Genomic DNA, 12,450 nt, shown 5'->3' with positions numbered 1-12,450 from the left:
AGCAAAACTGGGATAATCAAACAAGTGACTAAATTATATGTCCTGTACCATACTAGATGTGAAATGAGATGAAAATCTGTTGATTCATTCTAGTCCTTAAAAAAACAGACAAGGGGAAAAAAAAAAAAAAAGAGCAAAAACCCCAGATCTAGCCTTCTGGAGAACAATACCACTCTGATTTTTCAGAAACCCATATTCTAATATTAAAGAAAAGTAATTTCAATATATAGCTAGAGATCTATTAATATACTAATAATTAGCCAAAGTTTGTTTTAAAAAACAAAACAGTAAGTTTCTCTGATTCCTTCTTTAACAAATATTAAACCATACATAATTGCAAAGAAACCCAAACCTTTACAATGTAGGAAATAAACATCCAAAGTGTGGCAGACTAAGGTAAGAATTCATTAAACAAGAATTCTTGGAATAAAAACCATGATTCAAGAAAAGCTGCAGCTGCCAAATCTGTAACCAAACAGCCACTCCATCAATGGACAAATGCCTTCAGATTATGACTTGTTTCCTTCCTTCCAGTTCCTCCTCCTTAAGCAGAACTGCACGTATTTCTCATTAGAGAGGACTCCCTTCCCCAGCAAACCTCTTCCTCAGATATACACAAAAAAGAATTCTTCCCTTTTATCCTGAAACACATAAACCCCTTGTCCTGCACTTCTATCCCATCTCCCCCCATTGGCAAGACATCAGGCATAGTGCAAGCTGAAGTGGTGGCTAGACCAGTTAATTTGTTACTGAAATTGGGACTTAAACAGTTTTTAAAAACTTAAACAGTTTTTAAAGTGGATCAGGTTATCCATATGAGAAAATCTTCAGGATGACATTCATTTTATTGCAGCACTACTGTTTAAGCAACTGGAATCAGGGGTTTCATTCACTGTTTCTAATGAATCAGGGACTTCAACCACTGTCTCTAGCAGCTGTCATTCCATTGCATTTGTAACACATCTACAACCTATGATTTTCACATCTGGGACTTCCTCTAAAAGCTTCTTTATGCAAGTTACTGTTATACTTTCCCTGACAAAAGAGCTCAAAGGCAAAGGAATTCCACTGTCTGCCTTTCTAAAACAAAGCTACAAATATGCATTATGGACACGCTGCGCTCTACTTAGGTATCAATCTTAGGTGCAACTGAAATGTATGTTGGGTGGGGTGCCATCCTTCATCTGTAAAAGTTAAAGGACTTTCTTTAGAGGAAGTAGAGAGAAGAGGAAGAAAATAACCAGAGTGATGAAAGGCTCTAATTTTTTTTTTGGCCTGTTTGTCATCTAGGGAATGCAAACTTGCTTGTAACAATCCCTTATCCCAATCCCATGAGAACACATTCCTTTCAGCATACAACATACATTTGCACTTTCAATGGACAATACAATTCTTCCTACTGCAGTCACTAAAAAGACGAGAAGGACAAAGAGACAAGTTAACCCTAATCTGTCAAATGCAAAAGATCCTGTTGTTTTCCAATTTTCTTTTGCATTCCAGAATTCAAAAATTGTAATGTTTCAAGAATTGTAACATGAAGAACCTCACTGTGAACTGAAATAAAAAACAAGAATTCATTTCACTAACTGGATATTTAGTGTAAACTCCACTGGATACAAATAATCTCTTGACCATCCACTGCTTTGATAGTATAAATTCTTCCAAGCCCTCTACGGCAAATGACAATTTAGGAATTAATAGATATCCATTCATCAGTTAAGTTTCAGCATTTGTCTAGCTGATAACAAAACATATCGCCACACACACTCTGGAACAGTTTCAAATGCTGCAACAATGAATTTAAAGCACCACAGAAAAACAGCTGAGGACATCTGCATTCTGTAATTGTAAGGTCAGGAAACCAACAGCTTTTGTTTTTATTTTTCTGGTACTGTTTCAAGGAAGGCGGGAAGAGGTGGGGCAGGGAAGTGGCAGAAGAAACCATCAAGAATCTAAGGCAGCTTTTTAAAAAACAAACAAGAAAACCCACCCAAAAGTCCTCAGCTTGCATCTTTAAAAGCATCCTAAACCTTTTTTTTTTTAATTTTTTTTTACTACTTTGCATGTAACACAGGAAAGCAGATGGACACAATGTATTTCAGTCAAGACTGCCTGGCAGAAATTTTTCAAGGAAATGTTCTTAAAACCAGAATTGTTTTACTAAATGACTTCTCTGCTTTAGCCACAGCAAAAAGACTTACAGAAAGATATTTAGGTCTGTTTCCAACTAAACAACAGAAGCAGCACTCAAAACTACAATGACAGGCGTGTTCTCAGCCACGGGGGCGGGGGAAGGGGGGGGCGGCGCCATTTCCATTACACAATAGACCTGAAATACACACAACAAGACACCAAGAAAGGAAAAGGGTGGCTTATCTTCAGAATAGAACACAATTCTTTTATGTGTACTAGAAATATAAAACAGAAGTGGAGACAAGCATATTTTAAGTGTATTTAACATAGAAATCAGCTGTTCTCCTCATGCCTATCTAAGATTGGCAGACCCAGTGAGACTGCTTCAGGAAAGCCTGAGGCAAACAGAAGCACAGACCATCTTAGGCAACCCTCCTGAACCACTGTGGATCTCCTTTTACAGTGACACGTCCCATTCAGTTAAGTGTCCCTACTTTTTGCACTCCCATTGCCCTCCAACTCCAGCTCTAAGGACTGATAGAAACACGTCTGTGTAAAAGCACAAGGACCAAATGTTATTGAAGCATCTGTCCAGTCCTTTAACCAAGTATTTCTATTCTTCTGGGATACCACCGAGATTTTGCATTGAAGAGGAAAGACATATTTTAAAATACACATGAAGCCTTCCAAGCAGGTTCCAATGACATACAGAGGCCAGCAAAATACAAAAAGTTCAGCTATACAACCATCTCAGTATATAAGTCCTGTCCAGTTATGTCTCACTTTGTTATCTAACCTTTGAAAACAATGGTTTGCAGTAACCTGCCTTAATAAGGAGGTTCTTCTCTCGAGCCTTCTTCCCTTTACATGTACCATATCAAGCTTACCTTTCTTCTTCACAAGGCATGATTCATGTCTGGTAAAAAAAAGAAGTTTTCAATATGAAAATCTAATTAGAACAGGAATAACAAAGTCCAGTACTTTTATTCAGTCCCGAAAACACAAGTCACAGGTCCAAGTTAACCACTTATAACTGTGTATCACCCCTTTGTTCAGTCATAAACAAAGATGATGGCTCATGGTTCCACAGAACCAAGATTATGAGCTAAATCCCTTCCCTGGTCGAGCTTGAGGAAAACAAAACATTATGTTATAGTGGAAGACTTTATATGAAGGAAAGGGGGAAAAAAAGACACACAAATAAAAAACCCCAAATACCCCACACATACACACCACACAAGTACTTCCCAGAGCAAACTTTGTCACCCACGCATAATAGACTCAGGACTATTCATGGAATGAATTATCAAAAGAACCATCAATTCACCTCATTCAGTGGATACGTCCAGATTCCTTCATTTTCCAAGATGAGATTAGGCCCTGTTTCTAAGGCCTCACCTGTGAAATGGCAGCTATTCTCAAGGCTACTAACACATGCAAGGGCAGACCTCTGTGTAGGGAAGGTTAGTTCATGGATCCTGACCACACTTCCTGGGGAGACATGAACGCTGGGACATCTATCCAATGCTTACGGTCTGCGATAACCTTGCAGCGTTAAAGCAACCTCACAGAACATAAGTAACTTGCACCCTCTGGATCACAAACCCCTTAGAGATCAGGTCAGTGTTCTGCAGATCATTCACACGGATTTCAGTCTAAAGAACTTTTTGAATACAGCCCCCAATGCAGCTGTGCTTCAGGGCACCTATGCCAATTTAATCAATGGCTGTGCATTACCAACCTCTTTCCTCACACCAAGGGCTGGTGCTCCCTGGAAACTGCTGCACTGAACCATGTCGAAAAGGACTAGCTAGTCCTCATGCAAGGGAAGGAGGCAGGAGCACATGATCGCAGTAAGGACAGGGAAAGGGAGACCGCAACAACCTACAGTTAGATTCGCCTGGGCTGCCATAAAATCTCTGCCGTATTCGTTCTCAGAAATGACCGAGATACTGATAAATGGAAATTTTACCAGTCTTCGGTGAAAGTTTTGAATGAGTTATCTCACATTTCAAGCTCCCAGACCACACGTATAAAAGAGCCAGGAAGAGACATGACTGTCTTATGCTGGTTAGAGCTGACACTGACCTTGTTAACTTAAGGAACTTTTCCCCAGTGCAATTCTGATGACAGCTCAGTAGGACAGTGCTGGGCTTGGGGAGCAAACAGTTGGTAAGGGAGCTTGCTGAAAGTAGCAAGTTAAAGAGGAATAAGTAATATATGCAAATAGTAGAATAGCTCAAAAATGTATGCTGTAGAGGACGGAAGCAATGCACAGATCAGTACATTGCAGCAACCTCGAGATCTCTGACCACGTTATTGCTGCAACACATAGTGCAACACAAGCAGCAACAACTACAATTGCAAAAGAACTTTTCCAAACTCACCTGAAGTCATGCTGAAGGAATATCTGTTTCTGTAAAACCAACCTTTTTTCCTCACTCAGTTAAACATTGAAATGTTGCTATATCTGAAAATGAAAAGGTTGCTTATGACTGCCATGTTATCTGTCTGCAGATCACTTATCCGTGAAATGCAATAGTTTCCTTCTCAAGATGCTTCAGTATCAATACGTAAATGACTCAATACGGAGGTACACATTGTACCTGACTGTAGCTGATCATACAACCAGTAAAAACCGAAAAACTAAATAAAAAAAGGTAATATTCTACACTTCTAAAGGAAAGTTTGAAACTAAAGCTCTCTTGCCCATCAAACCATAAGCAAAGTAGCGTTTTCCTGGAAAGACTAAGAAACAAGCCTTGAGCAAAAGCACTCCAAGTACATTCTTCATCATTCATCAGTTTGTGTTGGAATGCTTGATAATTTCTCTGTGCAATAATATTTTATGCCTCCCAGGGTTAACATTCCAGTTCGCTGCAAACTTGATTACAAACCACAAATCCGAAAGGGTTGTCAAGAAATTCAGAGAGAATAATTACTGCACAACATACATCAATAAGTAATTGTTTCTGACATTGTCACTTCATGTGCATTATTTCTGCTACATGAGCCCTGCAGGTTAGAGGGAATTCAAAAGATAAGTATGAGAAGTCATTATCAAGACACTCAAGTAGGACATCACTAAGTCAAAAAACAGATAGAAACAGTTGTAGTGTTTTGTAACTACCGGATCAATAATTTGAAGATGGGGGGGTGGGGGGGAAGTGTTTTATTATTTGCAAATTGCAGTATTTCCCATACAATCCATTTAAGATGTTTTCTTTCTGTAGTTTCTCTCCTGCAAAAGAAACCGCAAAGAAAAAACAACACAAAAAACCCCAAAGGAACAAAAAGCCAAATCAACTCACTTTGTATGCTTTAATATAGTGAAATTCCTATGGCTTTTTTAAAAGGCTTCAAAGACTTGTAAACTTTAATTCTTTAGACACTGTTTTAGCATCTTTAGTCTATTGCTAAATCAAGAACCTATAACCTTTCCCCTCCCCCACACCTTACCTCAGAGCCTTCCAAATAAGCCAAATTTGTAACTGAACACTGAAGGGTGGAAGAGTGAAGGGGTTTGGGGGTTTTGAGGGGATGATTCTGTAAAGCACACCGCTCAGCTTAATCTCAAAACCAAATATTATAACCACAAGACTAGCATTACAGAAACATCACCTAATAAACTGTGGCTTCAAATGTAGTTCAGCAAAGTACAGCTGCTTCCCCCTTACATCAGCTCTCCCATTCTTTATTCTACATATCAGCTACCCTAGCACGTCTGCCTCAGTTCCCAAAGAGACAAAGGATCTTTTTGGCACTCAAACACGGCAAACAGCTCCAGCTTCTTGGGAAAAGATAGAGGGGGTAGGGAGGAGTGGAATAAACTATTATCTGGATTAAAATGTTTCACATGTGCCAGTGTAAGTCCAGCCAAAAGTTGTTGCTCTCTACTGCCTGTCCACAGTGACCTATGGGAAAACAGCGTGTTGTCTCCGCCTTGGTGCTACTGGAGAGGCCCCCCACAGAGTTAACACCTTGCTTAGCAATCTCAGAGAAGCAAAGAAACTGAAAAACCTCCCTTTCAGTCTCAGAATGAATCCCCAAGGGAGAAGGCATACCATTAGGGAACTGTGGAAAGCTTGCACCGATACCATCCATATTATGGACAAAGAGAGGAAGAGGGGAAAAAAACCACCAAAAACAAAACCCCCAAATCACAGAACACTTCAGCCTTTGGAAAAATTAAGCAATGGCTCCCACCAATGCAATTAACTTCTGCAGCAAGTGTTGGTACTGCTACCACAACAAACATAGAGCAATTTACTTACACGCTATTTACCCAAGGAACAAATGGTACTGCAGAAGAGCTTCACTGCAAGAATCACAGCTGGCTCCAACCCCAAATGCCATGTCTTAATTCCAAGATAAAAATGCCCAAAAGAGGAAAAATACAAAACAGGTCAAATGTCAGGCAGAAAATTATATCTGTTAATTTAAATTGAGCTTGCTCTTCCTCCTCCTCTTTCCCTTTAGCTACCCTTTACAAATACTTTTGAGGCAAAACAAAAGCTTGTAACTATATAAGTCTGTTGAACTTGGAAACTAACACAGGCACTGATAACAGCCTTACTACATGGACTACCACAAAGGAAACTACTACCCCAATTCTGAAATACTAAGCAATTTATATATGTTTATACATGTGACAAATGCCTTCAATCATTTCATCACACCCATATTTTTTAAAATTTTATATTGATACAGAATGCTGTTAAAATAAACCCTACCAACAGGAAACATATGAAGATAAGCTGCCATTTTAAATCTGAAGACAACAAAATAGAAAAATAGCGACACTTCAATTACAGACAGAGGGATGAGGTGAGACAACACTTCTGGTTTAGTGGTGAGGAGAAACATTTGCTCTAATATCAGTTTGTCAGATTAATTTTGAATGGAGCTAGGTGAATACTATACACCAGGTATCATCTTTCATTAGAATTTCACACACCAGCACTAATAAAGTGGCTACGGTGCCAGCATATATAGATGCCTTACTCATAATCAGTCCTGTTATGCTACATAATCTACACACACAGAGATCTTGCCTCAGCACCATTAAAAACAAAATACAAAAAAAAGTATGAGAGACAAAGAATAACTAAAATGGTATCACATCATCATACACTAGAGTGAAAGGAGATCTAATATGGATTCTGAAAAGGCACATGAAGGGTGTCTAAAGGAAGGACATTTCCTGGACACGTGGGCTTCACCTAACACTCATTTTCATCCTCCTTTAAGAATGAAGCTCATAATCGGATGGACAACTCAAAGCACCATGATAAGGACTTTGGCAAAAGGAACACAAGTCCATCTACTGAATAAATTAATTTTTGGACCAAACCTTAAAAGACCAGCTCAGACTGGGAAGAAAGGCAGAAAGAAATACAGGTGACACACTGGTCACTGGCCTTAGTCTTCCAGAATAAGATTTTTTATAAAAACAATCCTATTATTAAATCATCGATCTTTTCTTCACAGATTATAAACATTTTCTTTCTTCTTTTTTTTTTTTACACTACTTCTCCTTTGTAACACTTATTTCTGAACTAACTATTATCATCTTCATGATATGACATTCAAGACTACTATGGCATGTGCAACAGAAAAATCTTAGATTAGAATATGGTGTCCAGATATTTGGGTCTGAGTTCCATATTTTGTAATAGCAACTCCCAGACTACAATTACACACAAGTGTAATGAAATGGCAAGTTGATCCTTTGTTTTGCCACTCCATAATAAATAAACTCTATTGACAAGTGATTGTTAAAAACTAACACACTACAGAGGAAGAAAACAAAATCTTTAGTGAAAAAGAATGTACAACAAAAACTCCAAGAGTTCCATATAGCGCAAGTATTTCCACCATCATTCAGATCACATCTAACTCACTCAACAGATAAGGGACTCCAGTTGAAAGATGAGATGAGGCACGACTTCATTCTCATTACCTTTCCAGGGCACAGTCATACAACCTAAATTAAGAAATCCTATCATAATGTTGCAGCATTACGGTAAGTTATATTACACACAGAAGATTTTTGGTAGGTGATGTATTTCATTATTTCCTAGTAGACACAAAGTTGACCATGTGCCAGCAATGTGCCCCTGCTGAAAAGAAGACAAAAGGTATCTTGGCCTGCATTAGTCAAAGCATTGCCAGCAGGTCAAGAGCAGTGATCCTTCCCCTCTGCTCAGCATAGGTGAGGCCACACCTGGAGTGCTGTATCCAGTTCTGTGCTCCTTAGTACAAGACAGACATGGACATAGTGGAGAGAGTCCAGCGAAGGACCCCGAAGATGACTAAGGGTCTAGAGCATCACTCATACGAGGAAAGGCTCAGAGATATGAGACTGTTTAGCCTGCACAAGAGAAGGCTTAGGGGGAAATATTATAAATATATATAAATACCTGAAAAGAAGGTGCAAAGAAGATGGAGCCATGCTCTTTTCAGTGGTGCCCCGTGACAGGACCAGAGGCAATGGGCACAGACTGAAACACTTTTTCACTGTGAGGGTGACTGAGCACTGGCACAGGTTGCCCAGAGAGGCTGTGGAGTCTCCATCCTTGGAGATATTAAAAAATCATCTAGACACTGTCCTAGGCAACTGGCCCTAGGTAGCCCTGCTTCAGCAAGGGGGTTGGACCTGACAACCTCTAGAGGTCCCTTCCAACCTCAACCATTCTGTGATTTCCTCTACAGAGGAAATGTATCTGTAACAGACCTTTACAGCATACTTAAGAAATTTCTGTCATAATTTCTGGCACATCAACATCCCCTAGAAATGTGGACATGTGCCTCAGCTCCTCTCTCATCCAGCTCAGCAGCTTAAGCTTCATCCAGAGTCGGGTTTTTTGTTGTTTGCTTGTTTCTTTTATTTTACCACCACCTAGTAAATTTTTTTCTCTCTGCTTTAACAGGTCAGCCAGCACAAACACAATTATCAAAATAAGAAAGGATGCCCAGATAACCAGATCACCTGAATTTGGGGATAAAAAAGCCCTAGCAATAGAGAACATGCTATCTTTAACCCATCCTAACTACAAAGCCCCAAGTGCAGTATTTCTCACTATATTAAAAGAAAACAAACATATATATACACTGTGCATTTTCCATCAGCCAACTTTTTAAGGAAAAACTGTTACAGCTGTGCTATTTCATAAGCTTCCAACATACAAAGGAAAAATGCTATCAGAGGTGTCTGTTCAAGCAAAGTACCTAGACTGAGCATCAATTCAAGATCTTATGCTTCATTTATAAGTCTGCAGAAAACGCTATATCATCAATAGTAAAGTTGAATACCTGAAATACATAATTTCATTAGCTTGGTGAGAACAAAGTCTGCTGACAGCATCCCTGGGGGCCCTGGCAGCGACCGCCAGTTCCCTGCAGCGGTGGGGCGGCGATGACATCATGCCAGGCTGAGCTCCGGCAGCCCTGACGCAGGAAAGCCCTGGAGAGACCCACTGTGCCCAGCTTCACCATGCTGGGGAAGCATCCCACTCCCCACCCCTGCACCCACCAGCTGAAGTGCCAGTGCCTCTCTTCCAACAATGGACACTTATGAAGCAAATTGTTTCAGCAGTACGAGGATTCAGAACCTATTTTTCAGCACAGAAATAAGGAGGAGGGGAAAAAAAAACAGTACACAATAACCCTTTCATTCAAACAAGAAAGCCTTCCAAGAAGTACAAAGTGTTTCAAAGCTTTATCCAAAACCCACTGAAATCAGAGGCCCTTTCCATTTATATCAGTGGACACTGGAGGAGGCTATAACCTAAGACACAATTTGAAAGCATTATCAGTCACACGATCGTGCACTATTAATAACACAACAAACTCAAGAAAATGCACCGGAATTACAGCTAGCTCATATCCCGTGATGTTATCATAAATTTATCCTCTTCCCTCCTCCCCTTTTTTTAAACCCTTTCCTCAAATCACATAAAAATCAGTCTCCCCCATAAATACTCAAACCTATTCCCTCCCCCCAAAACCCACACCTTGCCACAAGCAACACCGTTACAGTATCATGGTGGCATAGCAGAGTCCAAGATATATCGCATGCTATAGTTTTATATACTATAGAAGTAGTCCTTGATAGGGAAAGCAAATACAGAAAGAACATCATGCTCCAGCTTTCAGACCTGCGCACTCAGACAGAATACTTAAAAAAAGGCACTGATGTCTTCCAGTTTACTATTAGATAGCTAGCTCAAAGTAATACACTGCTGGTTTTAAATTTAATTATGTGAGGAAAGTTATTCATGTTCCTATCAAGATCAGAGAGTATTACTGAGTGTGCCTTGCACTATGTTACACAGATAGATACAGAGTAAATGAATAACAAAATTAACATCAGAAACTGTTTTCAATCTAGAAACTTTGTTCACTTGTGATTTAATCAAGAAAAATCTGTGGAACCTCACATATCCTTCAATAAAATTGTATTGCATTTTGTTCTCTTGGATTTCTTAAATTAAATTGATGCTGTAGTTTAAAGTGCCACTATAGAGCAGACCGTTACGCTGTATTCACTCTTCAAGTCTCAAATTGTAGTCTACAATTATTTTAACATTAGACAAACATGAATTCTTTTAGGGTAAGGTACTGCTCAGCATGAGGGACAGATGAGAAATTTTGTTTAAAGTCATTAAAAGAAAAGAAAAAAAAAAAAGAAAGTTTCCATTATAGCCAAAGTTTAGGAGAGTTCAATGTAAGAAGTCAGTGCTAAACACAAATTTCACTCTGCAAGAAACAAGTGTTTATTTAGCTGCTTTTCTTAAAAATACAATGACGTAAAATAAAGCCTCATGACATCTTATAAAAGCAAGCTAATTAAAAAAAAAAAAAAAAAAAGAAAAAAGAACAAATATATCATTGGTCAATTCTGAGCTCAAATACCCAAAGTAAGTACTGATGTTAGGTCAGGTTTTCACCACCACATTCCTATATCTTTCTGAACAATTAAAGATGCTAAGCAGCAATCTAATTTAAGTCAGTGCAGTGAAACTAAAGCTGAAACAAGGTGCTGCTAAAACAAAGAACAGATTTGTAACCTTAAAAACACAGGTTTGACACAGTGCTGTGGGATAGACTGATATGGTTTAGCTGTGTATTTGGTGTGAACGTTCTCATCTAGCAGAGCAATTACTTCCTAACCTGATTTCTTTTCAGATACTGCTGGAAAAGAATTCTTATCCTATCCTACCACAAAACTTAATACAGAACAGGGAAAAAGTCGTCGCTTTCCCTCCAAAATCCGATTCATTAAGATTACCTGCGTGCTTCAAACGTCCAGGAGCCTGACTAAAAGTTGGTAAACGCAACCAAGCTCCAAAACGAGCGCAGTATATCGTTGTTAAGACAGATGATCTAAAATAACACCGCCGCCACCACACAACCTTCACTTTGAAAAGGCCGTTTAAAAGAGGTACTTTGTTGCGGTTTTTAAAGTTAAGTACACTTCTACGTATACACTCCTGTGCACAGTCAGGCATTTCTGCATTTCAAGCACTCAGGGCAGCTACACAGAGCCCGGGGCGCCGGCGGCGGGGGCACAAGCGCCGCTGCCGGGGCAGGGGGCGGCGGGGGGGGCCCGCGGGGGGCCCCCGGCAGTGGTCCGGGGCCGGCCGAGACGGCGCCCGGGGTCCGCGGAGCGGGGAGGCGGCGAGGCCGGACCCCGCCTCCGGGGCTGCCGTCCCGCCGCCGCCACCACAGAGCCGACCGTTAACGGCCGCCGCCCCCGACCCCGCGGCCACTCACCGGAGAGCTCGTCCGGCTCCAGCCCGGTCTCGGTGTCCAGCCCGCAGATCACGAAGTAGTCAGCGAAGCGGCCGGGTGCCGAGGAGCCGCCCCCGCTGCCGCCGCTCATGCTGGAGCCCGAGGGGTGCGCGGGGCTCAGGGGGTGCAGGGCCAGGCGGCGGCGGGCGGCGGGGCTGCGCCAGCTGCGCCAGCTGCGGCGGCCGCGTCCATGATGGAGCGGAGCGGGCAGCGCCGCACGGCATTGTGGGTACAGCCCCCAGCTGTTCCTGCGGGGGGGGCGGCCCGGGCAGGGGAACCGCAATGCTGCGCCTGCGCTCTGGGCTCGGGGGATGACGTGATGCTTCTGGTCCAGCCGGGGGGGCGGTGGGCGCGCAGAGGCGGTTAGGGGTGAAGGGGGCGGTCTCGCGCGCGGCGGCCGTTAGGCCGGTGGCTGGCCATGGCGCATTCGCTCTCTGAGGGGACGGTGAGGCGGGCGGGCAGCCATCAGGGGATGCGGTCAGACCACTGCAGGACAGCAGCTCTGCTTTGTGCCTCCTGGCG

At 41.6% G+C, this 12,450-nt stretch overlaps 1 protein-coding gene across 3 annotated transcripts in view; it reads right to left on the bottom strand.

The window, feature by feature from the left end:
* The window catches only part of DENND5A (DENN domain containing 5A), a 71,715-nt gene extending 59,551 nt beyond the window's left edge, over window positions 1-12,164 (bottom strand). For all 3 annotated transcript variants that reach the window (XM_072863674.1, XM_072863672.1, XM_072863673.1), the window contains exon 1: window positions 11,911-12,164. In XM_072863674.1, coding sequence (XP_072719775.1) covers window positions 11,911-12,019 — 109 coding nt within the window. In that variant the 5' untranslated portion in view covers window positions 12,020-12,164. The remainder of the gene's footprint in view (window positions 1-11,910) is intronic.
* Window positions 12,165-12,450: the final 286 nt, after the last annotated feature.

This window comes from Ciconia boyciana, chromosome 6, assembly GCF_034638445.1.
Source record: "Ciconia boyciana chromosome 6, ASM3463844v1, whole genome shotgun sequence".
In the NCBI taxonomy this organism is placed as follows: domain Eukaryota; kingdom Metazoa; phylum Chordata; class Aves; order Ciconiiformes; family Ciconiidae; genus Ciconia; species Ciconia boyciana.
This window is presented reverse-complemented; position numbering and strand designations above follow the sequence as displayed.